At 41.2% G+C, this 15,637-nt stretch overlaps 1 protein-coding gene across 4 annotated transcripts in view; it reads right to left on the bottom strand.

Annotated features, from left to right (window-relative positions):
* Positions 1–15,637, bottom strand: part of LOC123978599 (formin-1-like) — a 55,526-nt gene that overhangs the window by 20,185 nt on the left and 19,704 nt on the right. For all 4 annotated transcript variants that reach the window (XM_046061919.1, XM_046061922.1, XM_046061921.1 and 1 more), the window contains 5 exons: positions 12,719–12,984; positions 9,873–10,014; positions 5,197–5,284; positions 1,985–2,046; positions 1,643–1,731 (listed from right to left, as the gene is read on the bottom strand). In XM_046061919.1, the coding sequence (XP_045917875.1) occupies positions 1,643–1,731; positions 1,985–2,046; positions 5,197–5,284; positions 9,873–10,014; positions 12,719–12,984 (647 nt within the window). The remainder of the gene's footprint in view (positions 1–1,642; positions 1,732–1,984; positions 2,047–5,196; positions 5,285–9,872; positions 10,015–12,718; positions 12,985–15,637) is intronic.

Here is a 15,637-nt window from a genome sequence, read left to right as displayed (position 1 = left end):
CAATAATTATCGCGATTTATATAATTTAATAATTATATAACAAATGTTCAGTAAATATTCAATAAATGTTTGATTTTATTTACTTGAATCATACACAAATTAGGACTTATTATTAAGATGTTTATTTTGTTGGGGAAAAAGGTTTTGAATGTTCTACCTCAGATTTATAAAGTGATCCGATGTGTTGACCATAAAGAAAAGTTTAAACTACAATTAACCATCAGGTTTCTTCAACTTTCACTCAGGACTGTTCCCGGCTCAAACGCCGATCAACACCGGCTCCCCGTACCTTTCATTCAGCGCTGACAGCCGCATATTGGCACATTAACACTCTCGGAAAAAAAACAGTGTGATGACGGCTATAGATAGTCAGGGAGACACAATTCACACAATATGCTGGAGACTCAGGTAAACTCCCACTGCAACGTTAAGGGAATACTTTTATACTTACTTTTACATACATATACACACACACACACACACACACACACACACATATATACATGTGTGTGTGTGTGTGTGTGTGTGTGTGTGTGTGTGTGTGTGTGTGTGTGTGTGTGTGTGTGTGTGTGTGTGTGTGTGTGTGATATATATATATATATACACACACACACACACACACACACACACATATATACATACACACACACATTATATATCATGACTCTGTGTGTGTGTGTGTGTGTGTGTGTGTGTGTGTGTGTGTGTGTGTGTGTGTGTGTGTGTTTTATATATATATATATATATATATATACATACACACACACATTATATATCATGACTCTGTGTGTGTCCAGCTTTTCTGGTGTTCACTGTGTTTTTACTCAACATCATCCAAATCTGTTTGGTCTGATGGGCTTCAGCACGTGGAGTCTGTGTTTTGCTGTGAGCCGATTGTTTCATGGTGTGAGTGGACTGCATGTCGTTAGCTGTGGTGTTGTTGCTATAGCCTCGGGAGCGTGCACAGGGCTAAATCTGACCCGGTATCCTCACATTTGCAGCAGAATAGGGGCTAGGGCTGAACGATTTTGGAAAATAATCTAATTGTGATTTTTTTTTACCAATATTGCGATTTAATATGCGATTATTTTTTAAGCTCTTTATCTCCTTTTTCAAAACGGACAAGCAGTAAATCAGTGTATAGTATGACCGACACAATATTAGATAGATTAAACATACACTGTTCTTTCTTGTAGGCCAGGCCTGTGTTATGATGAAATTAGGTGATGGATGAATTGCATGAATTATTAATATGAGCTGTGGTGGAGAAGAAGTATCAAATCATAATAAGAGAAAAATAATTTGAGAGTCAAATCTCACGTGTCATGTGACCAGAGCATAATCGATAATATTGCAAATGCAATTAATCGTTCAGCCCTAATAGGGGCTGATGCAAACAACAGAGAAAACAGGCGTGTGCTTCATTTCTAAGTGAGTTTTGAGCCCAATGACAATAAGGCAATGAAAATGATTGATTTAGTAACTTCATTGAAAAACTACATATAGCCCCTTTAATTTAAGTTTGATGGGTCGAAAATCTGGCAAAAAATACTGATAGCACTCAATCATGATTTGTGAATATATAATTGTCTTAGTGGAGTACGATAAAACTACTTGGAACTTTTCGTAGAAGTGATCTTACTGTTCAGGTTTGTCCAGCAGTTTGACTTCATCTTCTTTGGAATTCTCATAATGTCTCTTTATCTTGTCCATTTCATCACTGGTGGCCCTCTACAAAGACGCACAAAATTAAAATGTATCAATACAGCTAAATACGTCCAGTGAGAGAATATGACACAGTAGAAATCTGAATAGGTGCTGCAATTGTTGCAGGGCAAAAAAAACATTTGGTCACATACTATAGTAAAACCAACAATAAAAATAATGTTTTCTCTATTTTATTTAAAGCTGTCAGATGATCCTTTACAGCCTTTTGTTTCTCAATGTTTTTATTACCTTAGACAGACTGCTCCTTCATACTTACATTTTCATATAACGCCTCAATGGTCTCCAAATCCACCACAGAGTTGTCCACAGTAAGAACAGCTGGAACAGTAAAGATATTCATTATAAGCAATGAGTCTTATAAATGGATAAGATCTTGGCCAAAGCATGGTGCCTTTTAAGTGCTGCCAGTGCTTGAAGAACAAACATGTTTTTACGACTAGGGACGTGAACTCAACTTTGGTTTATAGAACATTATATTTGTGGCAAACTATACGTAACACATTCTATAGATGGTGGGAGAATGACAAATGTTGAAATCAAGAAAAAGGAGCAACATTTGACTAAAACCAGGGTTCCAAAACATTAAATTCAGTTAATTCAATTACCATGTAGTTGAATTATACACCTAATTTGGAATATTAGCTTGAGATAGTGAAGCTGGGAGTGTGGCCAGGCTGTGGGGTATATACAGTATATGCAAGGTCACAGATGCTGGCCCAACACTGGCATTCCTCTCCTCTGGAGAAAGCAGACAAACTGGGAAACAAAGCCACTTGCTGCAGCTCAAAACAGAAAACCTGAAAACTGTCTGTGCCCAGAGCTAGAACAATCCCAGCCAACTATAATTAATTTTAGAGTGAGGAGAAGGTGAGCCGAGCGAGAAACACAGGATGCAGTAAATAGTAAAAGGAAGACGGTAAATAAAGGCTGGCAGAGATCATGATTTAGACACCAAAGGACTAAGAAAGAAGGACGTTTCTTGACCTCCTCCACCTATAGGTAGCATGTTTGCTTAGCTTGACCGACGCAGTAAAAACTAAAGCATGCAGGGAAGGCAGAATATAGAGAAAGTGATTCCTGTTTTGCGTCTGAGAGGTGTTACAGTTTTATGGCTTAGTGAGGGTGGAGGGGAGGAGGACACGATGGGAGGGATGGCTGCAGTGCTGCTGGATCAGCTGTGACAAAAGATCACTGTCCCTAGTGATGTGCGATACCACTTAATTCCTATACGATCCAATACCAAGTAATACCCAGGCTGGTATTGCCGATACTGATACAGATACTTTTTACATATTTTATTTGTAGTTTAATGTGACTTCCCCCTCCCCTCCCTGTATTTATGAGGGAAATAAAGACTAGGCTGTAGGCTTACCAATTCCAAATAATAGTTGCATAATGACAAGACATCAAACTACTGTCAAATTCTTTTATTATAATAAAAATATCCTGCTCAGAACTGCCGCTTCATAACATCATCATATTATTTTCACTTAATCTCAGCTGCTTAGCGAATTGTGCGGTGTTACCAAAGTATTTCACTGTCTTTGCACACACACATCACACACAGTGTCATTACCTTCACAGCTAAAATACAGCCAGACGTGACTGCTTTTACAGTCAGCTATAGTCAGTAGTCAGTCGCGGGAAATGTGAAGGGCTGCAGCGGCTTACTTCAAAGAAGCTCTGTGACAGGGCCGTAGTGCAAGCATGACTCTGACAGGCGGAAGGAGAAGTAGTTCATTCATGTATGGTTCTTTAAAAACTAAGGAGTTTTGGAATTAAGTTTCAGGTAGAAAACGGGATTAAAGCAATGTAAAAACGTGCAATTTTCTTTGGTATCAGTACCATGTACCACATATCGTACTGGTACAGGTAAATATAACAAATTTTAATTACACAGCCCTAGTCTTTTCAATCACACACTGCTTCCAGCTAACAAGGTAATACTTTGCATTCTGGTTCCCAGCTTTTCCTCTTGTAGAGAAGCTGTCAATGTGGTCCCAGTGCCTGGATCAGAGAAAACGCTGGAGGTCCATTTCCTACATCTTATTAGAGTGGATTATTCAGTCCCTCAGCCATGCAGCCGTCAGTCACACACCAAAGGGGGGCCTGCTCCAGTGTGCACAGGAGCACTCTGATCCGAGGGTAGCCGGATATCTCTCCACACCGACAGATCAAAGCCTGCCTGCCAACCGCCTCACACCCTCCTTCCACTTTTCACTCATCGGCTTTGGTGTGGAAGTGCATGTGTGGTGTGTGAACATGTGCATGTGTTTGTGTGCATGTGGTGAGGTGGTTTGTGGGGGAGAGCCTCCCTTCGCCCTTGAACCACGGTGGCCCTTGAGGTCCCCCAGTCACTCCGCTGGGTGCAGCTGACCCCCTCTCTCCCTTAACCAGAGTGCTACCTTCTCTCTCCCTCCCTAGTCGCTCTAATTACATTACATGTCCCATGTCCTTTTAATTTGGCAACAAAGGGGAGGCAAGGAGGCGAGGCCAGGGACTAGAGCCCTTAGAAGTGCTTATTAAGGGGCTGTCCCTCATTGTCAGATTCAAATTGTTAATTTCACATATACCTCCTATGAAGGCACAAGGAACAGCCTCACACTGGGTGTGAGCAGACCTTTTTTTTGTTTTTTAACCAAAGCACCTCTACAAACTGACACTGGAAAAGGATTGAAGGGAAAGGGGAAAATCTAAACAAAATGGGCGTCCTGGTGTTATGTGCTGTTTGGTTTGTGTTTGAGGTGGTTTTATGTGGTAGCACAGTGTCTGCTAAGTGTAGAAGGTGGTTTTGTACATGCTTAGATCATTAGTGGGGTGTCAGTCCCATTAGGCTTGTGGAAACCGTCACTGGCTACAATAAACAGATCTGCTGGCCGCATGCTCAGACTAGCAGGCGGCAGGCTCTCTCCGCCACAGTCCCAGGACAGGACCAATTCCTGGCCCATCTACGCTGTCCCCAACACACACACACACACACAAACGCCTGCATTTTCCACAGATCAACCAAAGATTAATGAATCCATGCAGCTCTTCAAATGAAAGAGATGGGAATTAAATTTTTACCAGTGCAGGAAGGATTTTAAGCAGCCTGACAGAAAAAGTGAAAGGCTCCTTTCATCCCAGTGTAGCTGTCTCACATTTTGACAAATTGAGACATTTTCTTTCCCCCCTTGGTGACTGGAAAAATCCACTTATAAACACATATAAATCCCAAAAGTCTCTAGTTACAAATTAGTAGCTGTCAAGAGGTCAGAAATTATTCTCCGCTGCAGGGCTTGCTATCTCATCTCTTAAAATAACTTAATGTACATTTCATCAGAAGTCATCCACAATTTCTTGCAAACACGGGACTGTAAATTGATCTTATTACTGTCGAATCTAAATAAGAACCTCTTCCCTGAAAGAGATTTAAATATCTTAGTGTGCACAGGCTTCTAGACACATTGAACGGAACATATTTCTCACCTTGCTGAATGTCCTTCATCTCCAGATGCAGGCTCGATATGAGGATGCCGACTGCTTGTGAACGCTTCCCATCCAGCAGCTTGATGATCTGAAAAAACATAAACATATTGTTAATTGTTATTGCTGCAAGAGTAGTAGTGGGATTCAGTGTAAAAACCACAGCATACATTTCAGTTAATCAGGCTTAAATTGACTAACTGTCTTATGTTAAATGAATTTTATACTTATATTTTCTCATGTTAATTAAAGAATGACACAACATAATTTCTGTACATTTATCTAAAACGGCTTCATACCTTTAATTCAAATTATACCCTAGACTTCTTCACACCCAAGTTTATCATCAATTCTATTATTCAAACACTGACATAAAACAAATTGAGGAACAGATGGTGAATAAAAAGTTAATTTCTGTGATGAGAGGCTGGGTAAAAATCACTCCCCCGGCTGTGGAAGCGGATGATAGATGATGAGCGAGACAGAGCTCATGAAGTCCCAGTTAGGCTAAGCAGCCTGGAAATCATTTGGATTGACCCAAACAAATACACAAATCATCACACATTGTCAGAACCCATCATCATGATGCAAACGACGGCGCGCACGCACACACACACACACACACACACACACACACACACACACTTTGGGACACACTTTGTCAAGTTACATCAATGAGGGAGCAAAGTTAAACAGAAAAGCACCTCCTCCAGTTTACTGAAGAACATGTGTGAGATATAATCAAAAAATATCAAGTCGCAGTGAAAGTACAAAGGCAAAAGTGGCACCATAAAAGGACAGTCTAGAAGAGCAAGGCAAAGAAAAGCAGGGCTTTTATAACAAACTATAAATTCACAGGATTTTTATTTGTGCCTACACATGGTCACAATTACTTATGACTGAATTAGCCGTAAAGCCAGAGAGAGTTTTGGCAAGGCAAAGCCCCGCTCTAAAAGTTAATGTGTCAGGCTTCTTCATTAGGTATTATGGCGTTGTCGGCTACTGGGCTGTCCAGTAGGAGCTGGAGAGCAGAAGCCTTAGAAGTGGGTATTGCATTACAGGGCGTTAGTGGGTGCCATGCTGCTTCCAGCTCTATTACCTGGATCACTGGGGATCTCCCACTCTAAGGACTTGAGACGGCTGAGTACCAGGCTTTCCCAACACCTCTAATTAACCACTTTGGACGGGCCACACTAAAAGCAGCCCAGGAACCCTTCCCGCTCACTGTGGCTGCAGAACTCGCCAATTAGCCAAAACAGTTACGTTAATGAGAAAAGACAACCGATGCTGGATGCTTGGCTTCAGAGGCGCAAACAGCTTGGACAAGCGGAGGGAGCCGCCTGATGCTGATGCTGAGACAGGTAGACGTCAATGGCCGACGTCTCCCTCCGGTGGACAAAAAGTGAAGTCAAGGCACTCTGAAGCTTCCATGTGAAACTGCAGTGGGCACTTGAATAACGCAGACAGGTCAAAGGAAAGAGGAGAAGAAGAGGGAGAAAAAGCAAGCAGCTTAGGAAAATAAACAAAATGATGGAAGAAGACACTGGGAGTGTCAGCCATTTGAGCTGAAGCAGGTGGCTGATGTTCGGCGAGGTGGGCAGGGTGATGCAGGTTCAGAGCCAAATGGATAGTTTACATAGCCACGGCTGAGCAGCCAGCCTGCTCTGTGGTGACTGTCTGTCTGACTGACTATCTGTCTGGAATCACCCAGGCAGATGTTACAATAACAACTGGATCAAGACTTCCCATCAATAACCACCTACAATACACTCAACAACCCCAGTCTCACCCAGCGGTGTTATGTCTTACACCCACTCTCCCACGTCATAGCCAGAGCTTCAAATATGTCTTTAATAAACGCACTATGATTGCTCATAAGTTATTCCAAAGACTGGTTAAATCTGCTGTTTGTTTAAGGAGATCTGGTATGTATAAACTTGATTCATGTTTGATGTAAGTGGGTACAAGAAATTGCCGTTTGTGTTTACTGACATACAAACAGCATATATAACTTGATTGACTTCTTCACCTTCATCCATCTCTCCCCCTCCTCCTAATTCCTCAATCAAGAATGCACCAACATGCGCATCCTCTCCGCTCCCCCACGCCTATAGGTGCCCTGTCTCCATTGCCTCCTCTAGCCAGTGGAGTGGAGCCACATGCCTGCAATTATACCCCTGGTCCGGTCCGGTCCGGTCTCCTCTGGTCTGCTCGGGTGGGAGAGCTCTCTTCCATGTCATCTCCTCTGCTTTGATATGCTAATCATTGAGAGAAAGAAGGGCTCCAGAGTAAACAAAGCTTTGATTTTTCTATGGCACACATGATATAGATTAACTCACTCATGTAGGCATCGGCTGCAATCCCCCAAGTTTCAACTTTTGCCGTGTGGAGTTGTTGGAAAGCGGGGGGAAGTGGCTCATATGCATAATGTACACACACATTCCATTCCCTCCCACTCATCTCCACTCGCCGCACAGAGGCCCCCGGGGCTATGGTGTTAGCATGATCTGGCAACACTTTCTGAGCAAGTGCATAACGGCTCGCGAGGATGTGCCGTCATCACACACGTGCACTCAAGCGTTTGACGCACGCACACACAGAAACAAACACATGCCGGCGCAGGCACAAACACACACAGAAACAAACACATGCCGGCGCAGGCACAAACACACACAGAAACAAACAAACATGGTAATTGAAACACACTTTCCCCTTACACAGACTCACTGGCAACATTAAATGTGAGTTCTGTGCAGACTCGGAGTGTGCTGGCAGAGACAGCGAAGAGTAGGAAGAGCATTAAAGTGACCATGTGGTTAATTACATGTATGCTTAGAGAGAAGTAAGCAATCAGACAAAAGGCAAAGCCCTGTAAAATTATATATATTTTTTAAGTTCAAGTGTGTAAAATCTTCAAATCGTAATTCTTAAATTATTTCATATGAAATTCATTCTTTATTCTTGTTTTTATTAACTCTTGAAATTAATTAACAAGTAGCATCCAATGAGATAAAAAGGGATTGCAAATAAGAGAATTTGTGAATTTAAGTAAAAGTGAGAGATTTCATCTTTCAATTTAGTTTACTTTTTGCAGTTTGATAAATATGAGCTCCGTTCTCTGCTTGGTGGCTGATTGACTTTTTGCCTACACACCCTCCCCATTTTCCCTATCCTATTTGTCTTTATCCACTTTTTTACTCCCCTCATTCAGTCCATCTTTATGATCCTTTCCTCCTTAACTCAGTAGCACCTAGTCTTCATCCCCGCTCTTATCCCTTCCTACCCACCCTTCCCCCGAAACAAAATCTGTTTCTCTTCGTGCTTTGCCCCCCTTTCTTCCTTTCCCACCCGTTAACCAGCTGAACTTCTTGGAAGCCATCATCGGCTGGTGATTCAGATGATTTCTCGCTCAAATGATTTCTCTCTCTTTAACTTAGAGTATAAACTTTCAGAGATAAAAAATGATCACGTAAACAAGTTTCTTTATTTTGACGATCTTTCCAGTGAGCTGGACTTCTAAGCGGGCTGAAAACAACCATGCCTTCACGTATTCACTTTCCCTCTTTAATCGTAGAGTTGGACTCTGAATGCTCTTGCTGGCTCTAAACACAGACCATTATATTACATATAAGACTCCTGTATAATCAGTGCTGGGGACAAAATGTCTAAACATAGATATCAACTCCAACCACAAAGGTCCTTCTCTTAAATGCTGTAAAAAAAACAAAACTAAAAAAAACAAACATGTTGGACATGGAGTTTTTTGATTGATATGAATTTGTTTCAACAGTGTTTCCATTAGTGGGGTCAAACCTCTTCAAGGCTGATGTAAGTCCAGACAGGAGACAGTTGGCAGGATTTGTGTCTGGATGTGGCTGTCTGAGTTGGATCAAATGTTGGACAGTTTGCTGCTTTAGAGTGACCAGACTGAATCAAGAGACCTAAGGATGGAGATCAGGGACAGAAGAACACACACACACACACACACACACACACACACACAGACCCTCTGGAGCAGAGTGGAGCCTCGACAAATTGATCAGAATAGGGGATGTGTATGGATTTAGAGGGGCCCGTCTGGGGCAGTGGCCGATTTTTAACTGCTTGGACGCCACAGCGAGGACCGCAAGGCAGCCAGGATACTGACGCGGCACTGGCTGCAGCAGAAGTGCAGAGTTGCAGCATTTGACAAGGCCATCAACAAGTGTGTCTTTGTTGGTGGTGGTGGTGGTGTGGGGGGTAAATCAATCTGGCACAAAGCAGATGTTTTCTTATTTCTGTCAACTTGTTTCATCTTACACTTTAACTTGACTTGCACAGATATTGCATAGTAAGCTTGGCATGTCCAGAAAAAACAAACGAGTGAACTCATAAACTGATAGCCCAATGTTGGCCCAGTGCAGGACCTGGCACCTGCAGACAACAGTCTTGAGGAAGACCTGATGAGAGTCACAATCCATTTCTCCCCAGCTTACCTTTTGTTATTTGTTTCTTTGATTTATGATTGAACATGACACCAGAACAAAAGCAATGCCAACAACGCCCTCAGGTGGCTGCTGCGAGATTGAAATCCAAAAAAAAACCGCTTTCCACACAAACAAACAATGTCAAGGAAAAACTGAGATAATAAGAAGATATAACCCAAACTGAGGAGGGGAGAGTGGAGCAACTGAATTTACCTTCTTAGTTTTGGCTTTCTTCTCATAGGTGTCTGACAGGGGTTTTTTCTTCGGCTGTAGTGTGGCTTTGGAGAAAAGGTCCTCAAACTCATTGGCGTTGACGAGGTTTGGTTCCTCCAGAGAACCCCAGAGTGTGTTGTTGCTGGAAAAAAGAAGTTAAGATTTTAGTCTGTGATTAATTTTATGCATTATAAGCTTTAATATACAGTATCTCACAAAAGTGAGTCCAGCCCACAGCGGTCTAATGTCTAGTTAATGTCCACTTAAGGGTGGACTCACTAGACATTAATGGGTGTGTGATGTGTTATTTTGAGGGGACAGCAAATTTACACTGTTATACAAGCTGTACACTCACTACTTTACATTATAGCAAAGTTTAATTTCTTCAGTGTTGTCACATGAAAAGATATAATGAAATATTTACAAATTTGAGGAGTGTACTCACTTCTGAGAGATACTGTATATGCATAAAAACTGAAGTTATACGGTGCTAAATATGTGAACACAGTCACAGTGACAGAAACATGTAGGTTATTTCCCTTGAGCTAAACAAATTGTGTGTTCTATTTGTGGAAGCTTATTTGATGTTTATTCAACTTGCCCACTGTTTTTCTTTTTCCATTTCGCTGTCTGGCAAAAACTTGGCCGCAATCTTAACTTTAAAAAGCAGTGTTTATGAGCTAGGTGATAAAAATAACAAAAGTTTAAGACAAGCTTGTTTCTATAATAAAGGGACCATTTCCAGCAAATGAAGAAGAATAAAGGAGGCAGTGTTGTGTTCCAGAAGTTGCTGAGTAACATGGGAAAAAACAAACAGAGGCAGAAAATAAGAACAAGAGGTGTCTAAAGTCAAGAGGATGTTCAGGAGCAAAGCAATCTGCTGTTACCAACACATCTACTTTTCTGTTCGCTAAAACAACACATTTGTCTCTGCTTTTCCTCCCCATGTCTGTTAATCAAATGGACATGAAGAGCATAATCAACAGTCTTACTAAGAAATACACTTATTTTAAAAGAAATGTGTTGGAGTGATGACATCTATAATACACCACCTTCTACATTCACAATGCCGTGTTCATCTGTGAGCTCATGAGACTGGTAGGTCAATCTCCCCAAGTCAAGGCCCATTTACAATGAGAAAGAGAACCTGGACACAACACACAAACACAAGTGCTGGCAGGCTTATCATGGCTTAAATACCAGAACAATCAACTGCATTGCCAGTGACTCCGTTTGGGTCGAGTAAGTTCAATTGTTTCTGCATGCAGTTGGCTTCCTTTTGCAGTGGTGAGTGTATTTATCTGGGGCAGCCAAGAGGTTTTCTGTTGAGGACATAATGATACTGTCCCAAAATCCGCCTTTGATTTTGTACTCATTTCTGAGAGACTGAGGAAAATAAGTCCAGTGAACAGCCTCCGACTCTGAAAAAAGACTGTGCAGGAATTTAGCTCGGAACAGAAAATTACATCCAAACCCCAAGAAATACTTCCATGCAAGATATCTGTCTAATTGACCAGACTATGACTAAGATTGAATCTGAATCCCCTTAAAGCCTTTCCTTTTTACCCAGAAAGTCAGTCCCGCATGTTGCCAACTGTACTTTGTGTTTCAGCTTACATTGAGACACCTGGCATCATTTCAAACCTTACACTGTTCCCCCTCATAACTCAGAACCTCACACCATTAACAGAGATCACACAGCTGATCCAGCTATAGTTAAACATTTGACCCATTTAATGCCCCTTAACTTAGCCCTTTACAGTTAAATTTATAGCTGACATGAAACTGCTGTAGTGTAGTCAGACAGTCCTCCAGCGCTGGCCAGGACCAGGGAGAGAGTGCAAACCACAATACAGCTTCCCCCACTAATCCAGCCATGGAAATACAAGGCCATAAAGCTGGAAGCCTGGCACTCAGAGGCAACAACCACAGCCACTGCAAATGGGCTGGATAATCCACTTACAATTACAGAGTTTCTGGTACAGCAACCGCATCTATGATATCTCTCTGAAGAGGAGTGTTCAGAGCTAAACTAAGACCCCAAAACACCAGGGCCAATGAAGCTTCATTAGCCCTGGGATAACAGTTTTACTCTTGCAACTTCAAGTATTGGAAATCTTCGTCCCACCCCCTGCTTTCAGAACCTCATTGCAGGCATTCTGCAGTAATCCCCCAAAACAATCACTAAAATCAAGATGAGACCAAACGCACTGAAACGTTAATCATCCTATCAAATGTAAACAAGTCACATGACATGTGCATTCTGAATATTTTAATTGTTATAGTTGTCCTAGTGTGGATCTTTAATATAGGCTGACAGATACTGGATTTTTGAATCTGATATTCTAAATATCTGGAAGCTAAAAATATCTATACAATGATTTATCAGCCATTAGTATTTCTTTTTTAACATAATGACAAAACATAAAAGATACATGTTTCTGAATGACCTAAAACCTAAGTTTGCATTTTTTTACTGCAATTTCTTGTTAAATATTAGCTGGAGGACTGAGAACCTTCACAGACATCGTGCGCTACTAATGATTGTGTTTTGCCATCATTTCTATCAGTGATAATAAGATGGTACTCACCAAAGTAATTTCTGATATCTGGGAAAAGGGCAACATTGCTATATCGAAGTCCAATGGAACAAGAAACATTCATCTGAGTGCTCGTGTTTCTTGCCAGGTTGTACTTCTTCATAGCAATGTAGCATCATTCCCAGATTTCTGCAATTAACTTGCTGAGTATAATGTTATTATTACAAAATGAAATGATGGCCAAAACATTGAAAATTAGACCCAAGTTGTAATCAACTGTAATGAGTAATACATAGTAATTCATACTTATTGTCCTGTATCTGTATCCTGGTCCAGTATAGAGGCTTCATGGGACAGGCCGGCTCAATGGCAGGTTTCCGTGGGGCCTTATCCACCTTCTGGCTAAAGCCCCCCATAGGGGGAGGAGGGGGAGGGCCACAGCCTGGAGGAGGGGGAGGAGGAGGAGGTGGACCAGCTCCAGGTAGGCCAGGAGGGGGAGGCGGTGGTGGTGGGGGCGGTGGACCACCTCCAGGAAGAGGAGGTGGTTGTGGGGGTGGTGGCGGTGCTCCCATGTTGTTTGGCAAAGGAGGAGGAGGAGGTGGTGGTGGTGGTCCAGAGAGGCCTGGTGGGAGAGGGGGAGGAGGCGGCGGTCCAGGAGGACCTGGGGCTGTTTCAGCTTTTAGATTTAGTCCGATAGAGTCCAAGATGAGTTTTTTCGGCACATTCTGGTTGGGGCTTTGAGCAAGCCCGCTGCCGTCACCTTCAGGGCTCTTGATGAAGGTCTCCCTGTCCGTCTGGATACCCACGGTGCGGCAGGTCTTGGGAATCGGGTCATCTGCGGTGGACACAGCAGCATCGCAGACCTCACCTCGCTCCTGACGTGTATTGTAGGCCCTGTCTCTTTGCATCTTGGCAATGACTCCTTCCAGGTGTGATATTGAGACAGCATGCTCACCTCGCAGCTGGAAGATCTGCAGCTCAAAGTCAGACTGTGAAGAGCAAGAGCAGAATTTCAAGACAAAACAAATCCACAGTATTAAAAAATTCTGTCATTTTCTATCAATGTAATATAATAAAACCATAGTAGTGTTGTGTTTTCCTTAAATGAACTTACTTTTAAGTGTATATTTATTCCAGTGTACCTACATGAATTTGAGTCATTGTTGAGCAATAACAAAAATAAAATGTTTAGCTTTGTTTTTAACTTCACTGCTATTACATTTCCCCAGTCTGGGGTTAATATCTGACTCTCACAGTGACAATCTGGTAAGTCCAATTTTTCATTTGACATTTCAAACAATGAAGAACAATCCAGCCAAAGCGAAGTATTGATTTGATACAGAAAGGAAATTGTTTTGTAATAAATCTTACAGATGTTCCTTGTTAACTTCTCTCAGTTTAGAAATAAAATTAGGCACGTTCCCACCCTTTCTTGTGGGCTGACTGTGGTACATGTTTGTCAGTGTCTGCAGCAGTGCTTTAAAGGTTGACGTCAAATTAAAGACTTTATGCAGACAGGCTGAGAAACTAATTCTGTGGTCAGACTTCTTAAGGAAATGGTCCATAAAACAATTTATCAGTGGTACAAATTATGTATCATGGCCAAACTACAGTATGTTCTTTTGGTTTTCCAAAGGTATGCAGCACGAGTCCTAATTGAGTTTACAGATGGATAACAAAAACAACAGGGAAACACTGTTCCTAATCTCTGCTTTCGATGAACGAAACCTGTCACCTTTAAAATAAATTTCGAGAGCCACCATATTGAAGAAAGAGAGATGTCCATCACAGATTTCTGTGTGCGGCAAGGACTTAACATTTAGAAGTTACATTATTATATACAAAAACATGAACTTCTGGTCGGTAGCACGCTCTTGTAGATCTTTTTTAATTGACACTGAGTGAAACATAACATGCTCTGTAAGATTTTGCCTCTGTTTTGAATCACTAAAATTATGAAGTTCAGTTTCACTTTTTGTATAAAAGTGGTAAAGGTCACATTAGGAGACAATAATCAGGACATTCATTGATTATAAAAAAAGTATTTTATAATTCAATGTTTTAAGATTTTAATGGTTTACTAACTAAATGATCATACACTGGTTTTAATTTGATTATTTTTTGTTTTAAATAAATGAATATATTTGTTATATGTGTCATCTGAGCTCTGGAAGCTTGCAAACAAATTCCATATACAATATCTCTAATATAAGGACACACATTCGACAACAGAAATCTGAGTCAGATTAATTCTTTTTCTATTTGAACCCATCTATACTGTTTCACCGGGAAAGAAAAAAACAACAACTTTAAAAAAAACAAAAAAAACTTAATTGACAGGTTGGTCAATTTCCATTCAAAAGAAAATTTATACAAAATACTGGGCAACTGTAAAACATGCAACATCTAGTGATGCAAGTAAATACTGAGTGGAGTTACACCAGTTCAACTGCTGCGCTTGAACATTTCATGCTTGCTTAGTGCCATCTTGTGTTCAGGAGAGTCAACTGTAGGACAAAACAGATTTCTGTTTAATATTGTAACTTTCTAAGCACTTTGAATTGCCTTGTTGTTGAAGGGTGCTATAGGCTGCCTTGCTTGGGCAGTGTTTTAACATGTCTGCAAAAGTCATGTGATAACTTACATGCATCCTCTCCAGCTCTTCCTTGCACTCTCTCTTCAGCTGCAAGAGGGCGGCCTGGTGCTCTGTAAGGAGGCAGAACACGAACACCTGTATGACTCATTCTGCTGGCAGTCTGATCAAATAAATATATGCTGAAGGCTATCAGTTCAACAATCACAGCATATTGTTATGCTCTACAGACTAAGACAAAAAGATTTATAGGTTTAGAGCTGTGATTTTTCCTGAAGACAGATTAGCATGTTAAATCACTATCAAGCTAATCTGCAAGACAAGACAACCCAACCAGATGTACTGGCATTTAGTGGTATAATTCTACAGATGGGTGGGTCACTTACACTATAAAAGGACCATATTTACAACTCAACTAACCAGTTTTAAACTATGCTACTGTCAGAAATGTTAGGCAAAATGCTGATCTATTGGTATTAATAAACATGACGTGTGAAAGTAAAAAAAGATCACCCATTGGTATCCTACCGTACCAAGTTACACAAAGTCTTGTCACCTGATGGCAAACTTTCATTTCAATTTACCTAAAGACTAGGCTGAGTTGGGGGCTCATTTTTGCATTTGTGAGTCCT

Source organism: Micropterus dolomieu, linkage group LG11 (assembly GCF_021292245.1).
Source record: "Micropterus dolomieu isolate WLL.071019.BEF.003 ecotype Adirondacks linkage group LG11, ASM2129224v1, whole genome shotgun sequence".
NCBI lineage: Eukaryota > Metazoa > Chordata > Actinopteri > Centrarchiformes > Centrarchidae > Micropterus > Micropterus dolomieu.
Note: the sequence above shows the minus strand (reverse complement) of the source record. Positions and strands in the feature narration are given on the sequence as shown.